The following is an 18,637-nucleotide window of genomic DNA, read 5'->3' as shown; positions in this document are numbered from 1 at the left end:
TATCACATTTTTTACCTTTTATATTGTTAAGTGTCGATACATTTTTTAAAAGTATCGACACCTTATAGGCTCTATGACTGCTTGTCTTTTAAATTTCAAAAGTGTCGACACTTATAATAAAGTATCGACACTTTCAACATATCTGGTGGCTCTTTATCGGTTTTGTCATTTTGAGACCGGTTGTATCATATTTTTACCTATTATATTGTTAAGTGTCGATACATTTTTTTAAAGTATTGACACTTTATAGGCGCTATAATTGTTTTTCTTTTAAATTGCAAAAGTGTCGATACTTTTAATAAAGTATCGACACTTTTGCAATTTCCGGTAGCGCTTTACCGGTTTGGTCATTTTGAGACCGGTTTTGTCATATTTTTACATGTTAAATTGATATGGATCGATACATTTTTTATTTGTATCGACATAAACCGACAAGCTAGGTTTGTCGGTTTCCAAATTTTTTAATATTTCTTCATGATTTCCACCTATAACATTATTATTACTCAACATTTCCGATAGCGCTAAACTAATTTTTTTAAAATATCTTTTAACGTATCAAGTCACGCCGTATATTAACCGTATATAAGTCCGCCTTTCACAATCCCCAAATCCAGCGATGGAAGCTTCGCGGCTCAAAGCACCTAATCGATCAGCTGCAATATTTTGATCCCTGTAGAACTTTTAGCATCCAATCACGATCCCGAAGCTCCAAGATAGCAGCTACTAACATCTCTGAAACTTTGTTACAAATACTTGCAACCTCCCGATTATCGGTATCAACCTCAATGTAACGAAAGCCTAATCTCCAAGCATGGCTTATGATGTCATGAATCGCCCAAAGTTCGGCCACGAGAACTGAACATCTCCCCAAACTCCGAGTAAATCCGAATATCCAAACACCCTCCGCATTTCGCAACAGACCACCAGCCGCAGCCATGCTATGGTTTGATCTCACTGCGCCATCCGAATTAGCCTTGATCCAACCAAATGGAGGCCGTAACCACACCAAAGAATTAGCACCCAAACCGTGATTATTGTTTGCTGTATGAACCTTAGTTGCTGCAAATCCCTGAGCCAATCTTCCACACATCGAAACAAACTCCTCCCTTCGCACATAAAAAGGGTCCAACAACAAACTACATATGTGCTTCCACAATTGCCAACAAATCACGGAAAAATAAACTGCCCAATCTCCACTATAGTGATAACGTTATATCCTGCATTTTAGAATTAAGGTTATCCATTAACCAAACCTCATAAGGTAAAGAGAGGAACTCCCCCAACTTCTCTGTTTGAATTATCCTCATCCAAGTATAACTAGCCATTCAACACCGAAGCAGCACATGGTCGATATCTTCCGCTTCTCGACCACAAATTTGGCACTGAATCGTGTTTGAGATATGTCGTCTTGATCTCTCCACATTAGTGAGCAAGCTTTCATGGCCGGCTAACCATAAGAAGGTCCCTACCCTTTGCGGTTCAATTTAACCTTGAAGCTTCAGGCTGTATAAAAGAATTATAAGCCGACCTGGTTGTAAAGGACCTATTAGCTTCCCACCGCCAACCAGGAACATCGCTTCCCAAATGAGCTTGAGGGGGCTTAACAATAGCAATAAGCTGTATAATATGCTCCGCTCCGGCAACACAGTCGATAAGTTTTCCCAATCCCAAGAGCCAGAAGGTAGAGTCATGTCACAAATTGGTGTTGGATTTGGTGAACAAGATCCTGTATAGGCGAAAACAAGACGTTCTTCTGATTCCAACCAGTGATCATAACAAAAGTCGGTTGTTTTGCCATCCCGAATGTTCCATGCAATGCTTTCGTTTAAATCAGACCAAATACATTGCAATCCTTTTCAAATCCGAGATCCATTAGTTCCGTACAATGTAAACCGTAGAGGATCTTCCCATTTATATTTCGATCGAAGAGTTTAAACCCAGAGTTTCTCCGACCTTGTAATCAGCTGAAACCCAACTTTCAATAGGAACGCCTTGTTCTGCCAATACAAATTCTTCATGCCTAGCCCCCCAACATCAGTGGATTTCTGCATAGTTTCCCATTTTACAAGAGGTATACCTCCATTTCCATTGTTCGAGCCCCAAACAAATCTCCTAATATTTTTTTCCATTTCATCGTATAACCCCTTAGGAAACCAAGTAGACTGCATGACATACATTGGTATAGCCTGAGGGACTGCTTTAGCAAGCGTTAGACGCCCAGCCAAGAATAGCGTTTTCGCCGCCCATCCCGAAAGACGTTGGTTGAGTAGGTCAAGCAAGTATGAGTAAGTTGCCTTAGTTACCCTATTGTGAAGTAAGGGAACTTCGAGGTATTTTCCCAAATCTTTAACCTCCTCAAACCCAAAGCCTCGTGCAATACTATTTCGTTCATTACTCGGGCAATTCTTGGAGATTTTTTTTGTTTTGTTTTCTCAACACTGATACGATTGCCAGAATGAATGCAAACTGTCCAGGACCTCCTTAATAACTCCTAATTGGCTCATCTATGCCTCAGCGAACAAAACTAAGTCATCCGAAAAGAACAAATGTGACAAACAGGGTCCATTGCGCGAAAGGCGAATTTGTTTCCACTCCCTCTCTTCAATTTTCCTTTTAATCGCCTGAGACAAACGCTCCATACACAAAACGAAAAGCTAGGGTGATAATGGATCTCCCTGACGTATCCCTCTCGTAGGTTTAAACACATTTGTAAGCTCACCGTTCCAAAGTACTTTAGTCGATACTGATTTAACGCAAAACATAATTCGATCAATGATTTTTCCAAGAAGGCCAACCGTATGAAGAGTATCCTCAATAAAATCCCACTCTAAGCAATCATACGTTTTTTTCAAAGTCTACTTTAATGGCCATCCAACCTTAAAAGAGGCTTCAATTAGGGGTGTTCAAATCCAATCCGATCCAAAAAAATAATCGAAAACCGATCCAAAAAACCGATAACCGAAAAAAACCGAAACCGATTTAGTATGTTTGGTTTTTTTTTTAAACAGAGCGGTTCGGTTCGATTTCGGTTTGAATATCCGGAACCGATCCAAACCGAACCGAACCGAACCGAACCGATAGTTAGCTATCTCCATGCGACATCGTTTCAAGTTCTTGTGTAAAAACTGAACCCTAACCCATTTTCCCAATTTTCTTCGCGTATCCGCCTCTTCTCAAGTTCTCATCCTATTTCCTTTCCTCTGTACTTTGACCCTTTGAACAGAAAGCCAAGCGGGGGGCGTTCTGATTTGCGACAATAGGTTTTAGCCTTAACCTCTTCTCATTCTATGTTTTTTTCAGCATTGCACCTTGTTTTCCTCCTGTTTTGCTTAATGCAGTCAATTGCTAACCGCTTTATTTTTCGATTGCAGTTTGGGCTGAGTAATTTTCTTGCTTGTTTGCCAGGAAAACTCAAGAAAATGCTCTTCTGATTGATCGTTGTTTCAGCGAAAGGTGAGCCAAGGACAGTTCTTTTCTTTGCTATGGTGTCACCGAGATCATTTAATTTGACGAATTAATAAAAATTTTGTAAATTAAGAGAGGATAAAATCTTCTCATTATTCTTTCTGGTTATGTTCTTTTTGATCTAGACACATTTGCAGGAAAAGAAACTTTCCTTCTTAAACAAAAGGCTTTCAGAAAGATATTCTGTTGAATCAAAGCCTATGATTTTCATTTTTGCTAGATGGAGAACACAGTTTAAACATATACATATGTGGCTTATGGAACTTGGAGTGTTAATAATTAGAAGTAGAACTATAAGTACAAAACAAACAATTCCATTTATATTATCATTGCAAGCACAAAACAAAACTTTGATGGCAATTATAGTCATATAGTGAACAACAGAACATCATTTTCATTCTGGAGCTACATGCTCACCATCATTTCCCCCAGTCTTGGTATCTGTCGAAGTCCTAATATCGTCACTTGCATTGTTGTCCTTGTAGGTCTTTGAAGCATTTATTTTTGTCATTCTCAGCCGAATTCCCATTGTTGTGAGTGTTGCTTTGAGCTGCATTGTTGTTTTCATTCTGACCTGCATTTTCATTATTGTAGGTATGAGCCGTATTAGTTTCATCCTGATTTGTGGTTTCCTGGTTGTTTGTGTTTCCCTAAACACCCTTATTGTTATCATTCTGGCTTGCATTGTCATTGGTGGTGTTGTTGTCATTGTTTAAATTCTGGGAAGCATTATTCTCATTCTGACCTGCAATTTCTTTGTCAGCATAGAAATCTCGTTCTACTATTTTTTGTTGATCATTGATAAAACATGCTATATTATTTCCAATGGCAGGATCATGCTAAATGATCATGATACATTACATGAAACATTCCTTTAATGTTTTATCTAATACATCTGTTTCAGCAATATATATATCCTTCAATTATTGATACATTGCTTTTTTGTGTTATCCAAGTGCTATGGCATGTTTGTATCATTTGATTTTTAAAATTGTTCTTGTTTCTGAATCCTCTAGGTGTATCTGTTCATATTTATTTCCGTGTTAAAAGTATTTTACTTCAGCATTTTATGTCTATGTAGGGGCTGTTTCTGATATGGCATGTCTATTGCATATGTTTCAATATCAGAACTGAAGAGTGGGTAAGCTCCCTGCTAGACCAATTAGACACTGTTTTTTTCAAGAAAAATGGATATATTTTCGAGTGCACTTTGCTAGCAGTAGTTTACTTAGTCTGCAATACATGTGATAAGAGAAAAAATGGAATAATAACAAACTTTTCTTTCGTTTGAAGCTCGAACACTTACCGGAATAAAAACATAGAATTTTGAAAAATTAGAATCCAAAAACCGCACAAATCCAAACCGAATCAAACCGCACTTAATTGGATCGGATCAGATCGGGTTATTTTTTTAGAAACATCCAAACCGATCCAAACCGCAAAAATTTATGCTTCCGGATATGATGAATTTATAGCCAAAAACCGATCCAAACCGACCGTGAACACCCCTAGCTTCAACCGACAAACAATAAGCTTAGTAATGATCTTATACAAGACATTACACAAGCTAACTGGTTTGAATTGGCTAATACAAGAGGGATTGTTCGCTCAATCATCTAAAATCCCTTCATCGAAGAACCGCTTCACAAATTGAAAAACCGATAAGCTCACAACTTTCTAAGTCTTTTAGAAAAAAGCCACATGAAGACCATCCGTACCCGGCGCTTTAAGAGGAGCCATATTAAAAACAATACTACGAACCTCACCAAACGAAACATCCACCAAAATACCTTGCGAATCAACATCAGAACATTTGATAAAATTGCATTCTCTGCTAATAAATCTGCGATTAGTCATCTCGCTAGCAAACAAATTAAAGAAGGTAACCGCATGAGTCTTTAGCATATCATGATTTTGGCAGCATGAGCCATCTGGTAATTGCAACATATTAATTGTATTATGTCTTATCTAATATTAAAACGATATTATCTTATATAATACATTCTCTTCTTATAACTAAGGTAAAACATATAAACACAATAAATCTTAAATTGGTATATTTACAATTGTTACCATGAATATTCATCAATTCATAAGTGTCACATGATAATAGGGACACAAAATATATAATAAGATACTTTCTTTTCGAGAAAGAGGATGAAATGGATATCATCTATTATTCCTGCTTTTATTTCTTTTTCTACGACTAAAAAGAGAAAATTTCGAATTTTACTTTTGATTATTATTATTTTATAATAATTTTACATTTAAATTAGAAATGATGAATCATTTATTCTTATATTTATTCAAATTAGATAAAATAAACTACATTCAAACACCGTGAATCTCCCTTACGTAGTTGTGCGTGAACCACTAATCATTTAACCGTCGGTAGTAAGTTTTGAAACTGCAAGTGCAAGGAATATGATGGGCGTGCATATTCTATTTCGTTCAACCGAACGCACAGTTAATGTTTCCCGTAAACATACCTAATACAAGGTACAACGAAGAATGAAGACAACAATTACAGTGATACTTGTTAGAAATTAAACTTTGTTGAAAACTAGTGATAAGTAAAGAACAAAGACAACCATTGTTGTATGTTCCCAGACAGACAGCAAGAAGTACCCTATTTTTAGCCGACGGATCTTATTCGTTTCCTTTCCAACAGATTCCTAATGACAAAACTGAATAAACTGTTTCTCCCCCCTAAAATCCTTCACCATCAATCCACCTAAGATTGTCTTCCTCTTTCGTTCCCTTTTCTTTTATCCCTATACGCCGTTGCTGCTTGACGCCGCCCTGTCCTTTTCGCCTCCCTTCCAAAAGATGGGCGGCTGTTGTTCTCGTGGCAAACGCAACAACAGCGAAAATGTAGACACCTCCACCGCGCCCGGTGGGAATAACAACAACGACCCCACCTGTTCTCGTTCACAACAGACTTCCTACAAAACCGCGCCTTCGTCGTCTCATCAAGGAGCCTCAACCACCAAGCCTTCGAAGACGGGACCGATCGGACCGGTGTTATGACGGCCAATGGAAGACATCAGAGCAAACTACAGCATCGGCAAAGAACTGGGCAGGGGACAGTTCGGGGTCACGTATCTGTACACCAACAAAGCCACAGGGGAGCAATTCGCTTGCAAGACGATAGGCAAGAGAAAACTGGTTAACCACGAGGACATGGAGGATGTTCGAAGGGAGGTTCAGATAATGCACCATTTGACCGGACAGCCTTGAACCAGGATACACTGCTTGACAACGCAGTGCTAACCAGGCTCAAGCAGTTCAAAGCCATGAACCAGTTCAAGAAAGTCGCCTTGAAGGTACTAGTCGTTTTCTTAAAACACTATCCAAGTCCGATACTCATATCCGACACATTCTCAGACGAGAGTACATGGATAAATTATATATTAGTAACTGACTCTTTTCCGAAATTTGTAGGTGATCTCAGGGTGTTTATCAGAGGTGTTGGAAGCATAAATGGGCTCTTGGTAATTTATAACTCGAACTTTTTATTGATATGAAACAAAATATATTACAATGAAATATTACAATACTAGCTTCTGCTAGTTCACAAAATACTTATAGCTTTGCTAAGTTTTTCTTACAATTCTCTCTAATTTTTTTCTCACTCGTTACTCACTCTTTTCTGATTTCTCCACCACGTATTTTTCATATAGATTTCATACGTATATATAGTTGTAATAAACCGACTTAAATTGCTTCTATATTCTTTTAGCCGCATGATTGAATTCCTTAGCTAAGGATTTCAAGACTTTTCTAGATATTTTAATTGCAAAGATTTGATTTCTTGCCGACATGCACATGTGATTTCCATATTGCCACGTTGAACTCCTACACTAATTGAGTTTGACTTCCAGCAAGAGGAAGAGATAAGGGGATTGAAGGAGATGTTTAAGGGCATGGATACCGATAACAGTGGGACGATAACACTTGAAGAACTCAAGCACGGGCTTGCTAAGAAAGGAACAAAACTATCAGAATATGAAGTTAAACAATTAGTGGAAGCAGTAAATCTTTTTCTCAATTTATATATATCGATCATTTAACCGATTAAATTTAATTAGATTCGATTATTACAGGCTGATGCAGACGGGAATGGAACGATAGACTACGAAGAGTTCATCACAGCAACAATGCATATGAGTCGAATGGATAGAGAAGAACATCTCTACCGTGCATTCCAGCACTTTGATAAAGACAATAGCGGGTCAGTAATTATTATAAAACTAACCCCGTTATTTCATTTATATGTCTTCTGCAAAAAGATTCTGCACTTTGATAAACACTATAATTCTTCTGCATATGAATTAGTGTTTAAGCCCTATCTGCTAAAGTATAGACCCTAAAACTATAATCCACAATCTCAAACCCTAAAAGATACCCCCATACACTTTTAATACGTCATGTCATCTATTCAGCTCCGTTTGTAGATTTATTTGATTCCACTGAAGAACTACTTTTGTTTCACGTACATCACTACTGAAAAACTAGAACAAGCTCTCCGTGAATATGGCATAATTGATAGCAAAGACGTCAAGGAAATCTTTCTGATGACTGACAATGTAAGCTATACACATTTACGTAAATTAGTACATATAGTGGATCTATGCTTTAATTGCATCTGTTGTTATGTCTAATGTTTAATACGATATATTTTTTCCAGGATGGAAGAATAAAATATGACGAATTCGTGGCAATGATGAAAAAAGGGAACCCAGAACCAAATCTAAAAAATTGACGTGACGAAGTCATTTGGATTTTTCACCACCGATTAAAATGAAAAAAAAGGACTTTCTGTTGAATCACAGCTTTTATGAGAATGAAGAAGTTGACGTGAAAATATATATGCATGTATCAGTGCATTCGAACCATTAATATATACGACATATGTGTTTTTATGTAGGTGGTTAGGGAACTAGATTATGTCGTTTTTATAAAAAATATTATATTTACTTGAAAAGTTTAATCGACATAATTTGATTTACTAGCTGCATGTAAATCTCATGTGAAAACCAAGAGAATGGGAGAGTGTATGTTCATATATTAAGGAGATGGCTTAAGCTATTTTTCTTTTTCTTTAATTTTATAACTTTTTTTTAGTTGGTTTTGTTGTAGTAAGGACGATGAAAATTTTGGAGTGAAATTTAGGATGGAAAACTTTGATGGGTGCAAATTGATTCCTCTCCCATCTAATGAACATTTTGAAGGCAATAATGTTGCTTAACAATTAGAATTTTTGAATTTTATTGTTTTTTTATTGTTTTAGATATATTTAAATATAAAATTTTAGATTTTCATATATATATATATATATATATTTAGATTTTTAAAAATATGTGTTCATTTATAAAAAAAATTAATATATTTAAATTTTCATGTTCTAAATTTATTATATTAATATAAAATTAAAATTCAAAAATATGATTGATTATTTTTAGTTTGATTGACATAGTTATAAAATATTAAAAAATGTTAGTTCAAGTATGTTTAATTTACAATATCTTTAATTTAAAATTTAGAATATATTTTAATTCTAAATTCGATTACAAATTTACACTTTGTATTATTTTGATTATACTTTATATTATTTCAATTTATTAAGAAGGGAAATATGACGCCTTTACAAGCCCACAATTTTTGGGATTGTTATTTGTTAACCCAATAATCCCATATTTATCTCCATAAAAGGAATCCACCGCCACTTACCTCCGAGCCCCGCCTCTAAAACTCCTCTCAGCTTTTCCAATCCTCTCAATTTCATACCAGCGTCAGCTTGGGCGTTTATCTCTTCCGCTCGAATGGCATCAATCAGTCTACGCAAGGCCAACACTCGGCTGCCGCCTGAAGTCAACCGGGTGCTCTACGTTCGGAACCTGCCATTCAACATATCGAGCGAGGAGATGTACGATATCTTCGGCAAATACGGAGCCATCCGCCAGATACGCATCGGGACCAGCAAAGAAACGCGCGGAACCGCATTCGTTGTATACGAGGACATATACGATGCCAAAACGGCCGTGGATCATCTCTCGGGTTTCAACGTCGCCAATAGGTATTTGATCGTGTTGTATTATCAGCAGGCCAAGATGAGCAAGAAGTTCGATCAGAAGAAGAAGGAAGAGGAAATCACTAAGATGCAAGAGAAATACGGCGTTTCTACTAAAGATAAGTGAACATCTAAATAATATGAGGTCATCTTCTTTGTTTTGGGAGTTTAGGGTTTTGTATGAACTATTCGAATTAAGGGCCTATTAGCTATTAGCTATTAGCTAATAGCGTAATACCATGGCAAATGTTGTTTGAATTGTGTGATTTGCATGTGTTTACGAACTATCTATAGATTTGCCTTGATATGGTACTCTAATTTACAGTATGAGAATTTACTTGGCGTTTTAGAGGCAGTTGGCCATGGCTGTGCTGACAATCCCAAATTGAGAAAAAAAAGGGACTTGAAATGAAAAATCACAGAAATTATCTTCAAAAGGAAGATATGTGCACATCTATAGACCTGTTAGCACGAGCATCAGTCTCGATGTGTCGAGGGAAAATCAATTTTTTTTTAAAGAATGAACTTTATCGGCATTATGTAAAAATCAATAAACTTTGATTTCCTATATTTCTTAAACAACTAGAATCGATATTAACTCTCCTATCTGTTACCCAAAAAATACTATCGTTTTTTGTCCGATTCACCTTCACTTGCCAGACAAATTATACAACAATGGCTTTCTCACATTCTAGTTGGGAGGTGATGTTAAGGCACTGGATGGTGTGGATGGTGACCAGGCATAGATGAGCAACCCCATAACTAGGATGATTGCTCCTGCAACGAAACCAATTGGAAGTGATGATGCTACACCGAGATATGGCAGAGGCAATGTGAAGATGTAGACTTCAATAGGTACTGCAGCAGGGGTTCCACAACAGAATATAAATCACACAAACCAACAACACATATTTTTTACATGGCCAGTTGGACTTGGAGATAGATATGAAGAGTTAGTTGAGCGCTGTTTACCTGAGAAAGTGGATGCAAGTGAGGAGACAACTGCAGAAGATATCTTGAGTAGATGTAGCAATGATATATTAAAACTGATGTTGACGATAACGAACAGCAAAGGCAGTAGTGGCGCACCATCACATCCTGTGGGGAGCAGAATTTCAAAGTAGCAATTGCCTTTACAATGGATAGAAATATAACGAAATAAGTATGCCTTACCGCTTGATAAGGTACCACCAATGTTCAAGAAACAAGCTGATCCATCTTTAAGATAGTTTGCTAGCTGACTAAATGGAATGACACAGTTTTGGGGAAAAAGGTATAAGTAGGCTAATGAATAAGGCCTGCAATAACATGGTACAATGAATATTAACATATAATCAAGAATCATAATAATAATAATAAGAGCCATTGAAATGGACCTTGGTTATACTTAACACTAGCTCAGTACATCAATACTTACTTGAAATGCAGATCCGTAGGAATTTACAACAAATAGATCCACTGAACCACCCTGCAACAAATTCAAGAAAATAATCATCTTTCATGTTTGATTCTTTGATTTGACCAACAGGATACAGGGAGCTTTCCAACAGTAAACATCATACTTCTAATCGCTCTGCGCCATCCAAAAAGATTACTTCCTACAAATGGTTCAAATATAGCTTGTTAAAGTATTGAATTACAATAGAACTGAGAAATATGGTTAGCTTCTTAGACTTCAACGAGAAAGAAAATAACCTTGAGCACAGTACCAGCTGCTTGCAACAAAAAGGAAATTATCATCATTAAACTCCAAAATACGCCAGCTTCCTTCAATGAATGACCAGTGCTGGATCCACTGCAAAAATGCAGGCAATATATATAATTTTCAGTGTATGCTAGTTCTTACGAGACTTGCAGCAATTAACCTCACTGAAAACTGCAAATTATTAAGTATTGAGAGTTCCAAAAGGAACATCTAGTAACTAAACCAGCAAAATTCATAGATGTGTCGATAGAATACCAGAATTCAAAACAGTTTCAAGTTACCTTGCTACAGTTACGATTACACCAACAGCTACAAGAAAGCATCCAAGTAAATGATTTACTCTATATCTCCTCCCAAGAAAAATAATGGAAAAGAGTATTTGCACACAAGAAATGTCTGCAGAAGTCATAGACCAAAGTACTAATTATTCAGTGCTTATGCATAAGCATTTTTAGTTTTACAAACTCTATCAAGCTTGACAGCATTGAACAATGAAATCAAGCTTGACTGAAATCACTAAATGTAATGTTTTCTTCCTTCGACTCTACATTTCTGACCATTAAACTTGGACATTTTTATAGCTTTTAGTGCCCTTTTTTAAACAACATTGTTCAGCCTCTCTACATGTCCAGATCCACTTGGATCATTTTAAGATCTTTTAGTTATCATTTCTCCCAAAAAGCATGTGGTTCACCATCTCTCAGAATTGTTCAGCTTCTTTTCATGTGTAAATCTACTTGGTTGTTTTAAGATAATTTTAGCTATTATTCTCTCAAAAATAGCTTCTGGTTTACTATATCGTCCTCAGTCATTAAGGCATAGATGTAGAGTCGGCCTTCAGACCAAGAATCTTTTTCCTTTAGCTATTCATACTTGAAAGCAACATTTGTGGCCCATTACAGGCATTAGTGCCTTGGTGAAATGGGAGTTCCATTTGAAGTTAATTATAAGCAGTAAATGTTCCTTACCTGAGAAAAAATTGTAATAGATGCCCCAGATAGTATTGCTGAACAAAGACACAGAGAACATGCATGTTAGAATTAAAATGTACCAATAAACTTAAATGAAATCCTATTTACTCCCAAAAAATTCACGTTTACTTAAACGTCAATTAAGAAGAAAATAATAAAGGGAACTAGTTTCGCACAGGGTGGTTTTATACAAAAAAAAAAACCAGCATAAGCTAACCTCCGGCTGCCATTCCAGTCACAGTAGCAAGAGCCTCCAAAAGGCCAACACCAAGAAATGGAGCTTTTGGCATGGAAAGCATCTCATCTGTGACTATACCAGCATGATACCGAAGATGCATTACAGAAAAGTATACAACTACATACCTGTAAAACAACAGATCAAGAGTGAGAAGCATTAGTAGGGAATAGGTTTCCACCTAACAAATACAACTCTTTGAGTTAATGGAATCAATTGGTTATAAAATATTCAGCAGCTTCAATAGTCATTTAACGTCCATTTTGAGTAAAATAAGAGAGTAACAAAACATAAAATTTAGGGGAGTCAACCTACTCAGGCTCAACGGTGGTATACGCATGCTTTTGTAAATGTTAACATAACTGATCGATACATATAGTTTAAAATAGCCTAAGAACATATACTCAAATCAGAGAACTATATGTGTGTATGTGTGTGTTATGTGTGTGCGACTGTGTTTCCATAACATAGACACATTGTTACCAAATAAATAAATAACAAAGACAGTATCTAAGATATTATTTTTAATACTAAAGTATTAGTGCAAATAGCGACATCATTTTTTTCAAAAGATACTAAACACCCACAAACCACTAGCATACTCAAAGTTGTTGAAAAACTTTAAGAATAATTGTTGTTGCCCTACATACACATATATTTATTTTGATAATAATTAGAAAAGTTTTTTTATGTAAGATTGTTTCTTTCCCCCCCAAAAAGAACTTAGAACTACAACTCAGAAGTTAAATAAAAAATACTATAATTGTAGATGAACCCATTTTTAGTACAAAAGAAATTCCATCACAGCTTGAGGATACTGGGGTTCTGAATCCCAAACCTGGTTGATATAAGTTCTTAAGAATGCATGCATTAATTAACATAGCTAAATCTTATATTTATAGATGGACGATATTTGAATAGTTTTTGATAATAAAAAATTAGAAGGTATTCGAATTCAGATATAAAGTATACAGAATACGCACCACTAGATATGTTCATAACCAAAATAGAAACTGATATACAAAATGCCAAAGGGGGGAAGGTTTATCCAAGACCACAAACCAAAAGCAAATACGCAAGCTCCTCTAGATGGGGCAGTGTCTAACATAAAGGCAAAGGTACCTTGACCAACCAGGCAACCGTAAGTGTAATAAGTCCGGGTAATGATAACATATCAGAACCTCTCTTTTCTTAAATTTTTTTTGTAAAAACCATCTTTTAATTCCCTCCTCTCTTTTATATTTGACTAATTACCATATTGGCTTTTGGCCAAGGATTTTTCTTCCATTTTAACCCACCACACACCGGTTGTAAAGATCAATATAACCTTTAGCGTTTCTTTTTCAGTTCTATTCTGCTTTACTAAGTTAATATTCTTTAACAAATCACATGTCATCTTATGAAATTCAAATACAAATCATACTAGTTCTACATGATCATAGATTTTCAAGTTTAGAAGGCCCGCTAAAATCAGTAAAAGTACTTTTAAAATTTTCCCCTAGGAAAAAGCAGGGGCGATCATGCAACTCCATTATGTGTTATAGCTTTATCCATATTCTTTCATATTCTAATGCTAAATGCATCACTGCTCTTAAAAAAGAATATTCTCTAAATCAATTTAAGTGGGTTTAAAAACAGCCTCGCAATGCTTTACCTGTAAGTCACCACTGATAGTCACTAATCAAAACATTCTGGATTGTAGTATCATTTAAACCACTATTATATTAACGCACACGTAAAGCAGAACTACTGATGTGGAAGCAGTTAACGTAGCTCTGTCAGTAGTGAAAAGGGAAAATAAGGGAAGTTCTGCGGTGCGGCAGGCTTAAAAACGGCTAAAATAAGGCGTTATCGGTTTTGTTATCGTTTAAATAATAAAACCGGTAAAAATTACCTAACTTTCTCCGGTAATTACCTAAAATATTATGTTAATTCGGTCATTTTTTAAGCCTAATAATGTTTCCGGTATTTTTTTCGAAAATCCGGGTAAAAAATACTTAATAATAACAAAACCGGTAGCGCCTAATAATGTTTCCTGTAATTTTTTCCGATTTTATTATTTAACACAATAACAAAACCGATAACACCTTATTTTAACCGTTTTTTAGTCTGCTGCACCGGAACTATCCCCGGAAAATAATATAAGAACGCGCGCTCACTAAACAATAAATAATGTTTTTTTTTAATAATTAAACAAAAGCAATAAAAAACGAAGAAGAACTCAATAATGACAGTTAATTTTGTTACCCGAATGTGGCGAGTTGAGCCAAGAAAAAGGGGTAACGCTTGAGAGGAACCAAAGCCAGCTTATAGAGTACCCGATTCCCTACTCCAAACACCACCGTCATCGCCGCTGCTACCAGCACCTCGACCGTCCGGTTCCTCTCTCCCTTTTCAACCTCCACTGTTCGATCTTCCACTGAGTAAAAACAACGCCCTGGTCCCGGTCCCACCTTCTCTGCGTCATCTCCGCCCTCCGATCTTCCCTCTGGCCGTACCGCCTCAACTCTCAGACAATTTCTCGGTCGCAGAGCGATTCCAAGTGAGAATTGGTTATTGTACGAGCGCGGGAGGAAGACGGGAATCTCGACCGGATTCCTTGACTTCAGCGGTTGAGCCGGAATGTTCAGTGCAGTGGGTCCAATCGTTATACGGCGGTAACAAGAAGTCATGTCGGCAAATCTATGATTAATCTTTTTTATGGATTAAACCAAGAAACTAAATGCGAATTGAGAAAAAGAAAATCTAATAGGAGTTCTTAGAAATGTCGGATAATCTGAGAATTGTTTGTTGAGACCCGCAACTGAAAGAGGCATGGGAGAAGGGCATTTTTAGTACGACATGCGTTGACGCATAGTAGTCGAGTGAAAAGCTTTCTTGTGAATTAACTCATTTCCTTTTGTTGAGTTGTTATTTTTACTCCATAGTGTATTATTGGAAAGTTGTATATACACACGGTGTTTTATTATTTAAACATTAAGTCATAGCCTTAATTGCGTTAGAATCATTAAATATTTGAAAAATAGATTAATTAAAATTTAAATATTTTATCTAATTAAATTTTTATATTATAAAATTTCATCAATTCTTTTTTTAATCTTTGTTGTCTAAAAAATATCTACAGATTTTATCTAAAAAAATGGAAATAATGTTTGATTTACATAACATTATTGTAACTATCAAAGCTTCGTTAGCTCATTAGATTAGATTTTTTGGAAAGTTACTAAATTAGTTTTTATTATATTATTTGGTATTTATTATATTCACAAACTAAGTAGGAGCTTTACCAAAATGCATATGCTAAAGTAGGATAAATGTTAAATATTACCAATATGCATGCTAATGTAGGATAAATGTTAAATTTGCAAGTAATACAATTCCATACCTAACCATAAACAATCATAACTGACCATTTTGATTGGATGCTATGAAATTGCGCGCCACATTCCGATAATCGGCCGGGCCCAACCCGGCGTCACTTTGCATGCACATTTATGTTTGGATCAACGCTGTCGTTTATTTTTCTTTGTTTTACACTGTGGTTGATGGTCCTCCCCGGCCCAATTGTGCCATGCCTTATTAACAATTTTTTTTCTTCGGGTTCACTTGATAAAATTTCGAATTAAATAAAAGAATAAATCAACATCTAATCCTTAAGGTTAAAATTTTTCAAACTTATGCAAACTTAAATTTTTAATATTTTTTATGATATAATAAAGTGGATTGTGACACGTTATCATCCAAAAAAATTTAAACCCAACCTGAAAATAATTATTTTGTAACCTCAATGATAAAAGAAAATATTACTCCTTAGATGTTATGTGTTCAAATGGTTGTATATGCAAAATGTATATTATTAATTGATTAATACAATTATTACCTTGAAATAACTCAAAATTACTATAAAAAAAAACTGCAAGTATGCGGAAGGTAGTGAGGACTAGAGGCGGCCAAGGCCCCCCAATTTTTTTAAAAAGTAGACTTTGATCCTTCAAAGTTTTTTCTAGAAATAAATTGACCTCTAAAATTTTGAAAAAAATCATATTAGTATTCAAAAAAATTGAATATTTATAGTTAAATCTCATTCTATAATTTTTGTTCTCATGAAGTCTCTCATGGTTATTAAATTTTTTAGTTAAATCCCAAATTTTTTTTAAGAAAAAGTAAATTAAACATTTAAAATTAAGGTAAAAAAGGATTCAAACTATTTAACCAAGTTCCGCCAATGCTGTAACATCCATTTTGATGGCATAGATGCAACTCATGTAAGGGGCAAAACTATCATATAAGTTAATGTTGCAATGGATATTGGAAAATTCAGATTGTTAAGCAATTCATGCAGATACCAATACTGTTGTGTTCTCTATCTTTCGGGAGCAAAGGAGAAGCGAGAAGTAGCCAATATGTTGTCTCTTACCTTGTATCGGCTCCGACCCGAAACCCCCTTCATAAGCAAGGCCTAGGTAATGAAGTGACCGGCATACTCTACTCGCTGTCACTCCCGCCTCTCGACTCTTGATCTCCAAACAAGTCCTCTGGTGGCTCGTACACAATCATGTCCGGGAAAAGCTCCAAGAAATCGTCTTTGACCTTCTCTCTCAACTCTGGATAAGGAATAAGCCCTTTCAGGATTACTCGAAAAGGCAAAGACAAAGGAGGGTCAGGGGATCGTCTCATTTCATCATATATGTCCATGGCCTCCGATGGTAGTCCATTGTCTAAGTACGTTCGGACAAGGTCTCCAAAGGTATGCTGATCAAACAAAACTTCCTCTCTTTTCAAATCTTCCCAAACCTGCCTTGACTCGTCTACCTTTCGGTTTCTAGCAAGCATCATAAGCATATCTCTGTAAAAGAACATATCCGGACGGTACCATATTTCTTTACGCACCACATCATATAACTGAAAAACAAAACAATAGTTCAGGAGTAAAAATGTGATGGAATAGACTACAAGCATCTAATTTGAGCATACTAATGAGTAATGAGCACCTGTGTTATTCGAACTCGGAAGTGAATATCGTAACCATTTGTCTTTTAAGAGTACACTCAATTTTTGACCCGAATATGCGTCGAAAATGAAGAGTCCAAGTAACATGGACGAGCGATTTTAGTATAAGAATTTGGATGGAAACATGGCAGCAGCAACTAATAAGAAATTTTACAGTAGATGCCTATTATGCATCAGAATCTAGATTTACAAATGATTCTTAACGATAGAGGCAACAATGATCCGTTACTTAGAATCAGAAATTCATAATCAAATACCCTTTTTCATACTCCAAATCGAACAAATCAATAAACGATTCAAACTAACAAAGCAAAAACAAACCAAGAAAACGCGAGTCGAATATGCGATATGTTCAAGTTTACTGCCTGTTTCTTTAGTCCATTAAACCAGAAACCCAAATTTAAAACTAAAAAGAATTCTCTTTGCGACATTTCTACGAACAGAACGAGTACCTTCATGGATAGAAAAACCTGGTTTTGCCTTTGGAACTCAGCGAGAACAGATACGATGTCAGACTTGAGCAAGCGCGAGACGTGAGAGAGGATGAAGCGGCTCAATCGGACCGGGTTGGACTGGAGGCGCTTTAGTTCCTTGGCCGCAATCAAACCCTCTTTGGTCATTTCCTTCTTCCGCCTCCATATCGACAAGCTCGGGCTAGAGGAGGCTGCTGCTGAACCCGGAACGTAGAAGCGAACCAGTGCAAGCCTTTGGGTTTCGATCGAAGTATCATGTAAAAGCAACCGAATCGTAGCACAAGTTCTGCCTAGAAAACTGGAAGTTAAACGCCACATGGATTGAAGAAGCTCGACGAGTAATTAGCCTTTTATCGAACGCGCAGCATTTGAATCTTCATCATCGTCGTCGTAAATAATAATAAAAACCTCGAAATGATATGAATATTTATAGAAATCTAATAGACTAAATGGCGCTAATATATACTGGCCGGAAAAAGAAAATAGCGCAAATGTAGAATCGCATGTTTTGTAAGTTTTCACTCTAATGCGGCGGTATAATTATGTTTTATTCCCTCAACTAAAATATATTTTTTTAAAGAAACACGTATAGCCTGAAAGAGACTCGGAAAGTACAATACTATAAGTTCAGCCGGGCGTATTATAAGCGAAATACAGATACATAGAATTGGTTCTTCAACGAGCTTTTCCAACACGTATTAAAGA

General features: G+C 36.1%; 3 protein-coding genes and 1 pseudogene across 3 annotated transcripts; 2 read left to right on the top strand and 2 right to left on the bottom strand.

Annotated features, from left to right (window-relative positions):
- Positions 1-6,294: 6,294 nt before the first annotated feature.
- Positions 6,295-8,394, top strand: LOC120117535 (calcium-dependent protein kinase 34-like). Its single transcript, XM_039137800.1, has 6 exons — positions 6,295-6,486; positions 6,666-6,791; positions 6,910-6,933; positions 7,356-7,499; positions 7,572-7,699; positions 8,156-8,394. Exons 1-6 carry the CDS (start codon positions 6,295-6,297, stop codon positions 8,166-8,168), a joined length of 627 nt encoding a protein of 208 aa, XP_038993731.1. The 3' UTR covers positions 8,169-8,394.
- Positions 8,395-9,204: 810 nt separating this feature from the next.
- LOC120117488 (splicing factor 3B subunit 6-like protein) lies at positions 9,205-9,796 on the top strand. The gene has a single exon (XM_039137759.1). It carries the CDS (start codon positions 9,291-9,293, stop codon positions 9,663-9,665), a length of 375 nt encoding a protein of 124 aa, XP_038993690.1. The 5' UTR covers positions 9,205-9,290; the 3' UTR covers positions 9,666-9,796.
- A 372-nt stretch (positions 9,797-10,168) lies between these two features.
- On the bottom strand, positions 10,169-15,259 carry LOC120117487 (annotated as a pseudogene).
- Positions 15,260-16,864: 1,605 nt separating this feature from the next.
- LOC120117520 (pentatricopeptide repeat-containing protein At1g62350) lies at positions 16,865-18,324 on the bottom strand. Its single transcript, XM_039137790.1, has 2 exons — positions 17,912-18,324; positions 16,865-17,351 (listed from the first exon to the last, which is right to left on the bottom strand). The coding sequence occupies exons 1-2, from the start codon at positions 18,248-18,250 to the stop codon at positions 16,935-16,937; spliced, it is 756 nt and encodes a 251-aa protein (XP_038993721.1). The 5' UTR covers positions 18,251-18,324; the 3' UTR covers positions 16,865-16,934.
- Between the last annotated feature and the right edge of the window lie 313 nt (positions 18,325-18,637).

Source organism: Hibiscus syriacus, unplaced genomic scaffold (assembly GCF_006381635.1).
Source record: "Hibiscus syriacus cultivar Baekdansim isolate YM2019G1 unplaced genomic scaffold, ASM638163v2 tig00110320_pilon, whole genome shotgun sequence".
Classification (NCBI taxonomy): Eukaryota; Viridiplantae; Streptophyta; class Magnoliopsida; order Malvales; family Malvaceae; genus Hibiscus; species Hibiscus syriacus.
The sequence above is the reverse complement of the archived record's forward strand: the minus strand, read 5'-3'. Positions and strand labels throughout refer to the sequence as shown.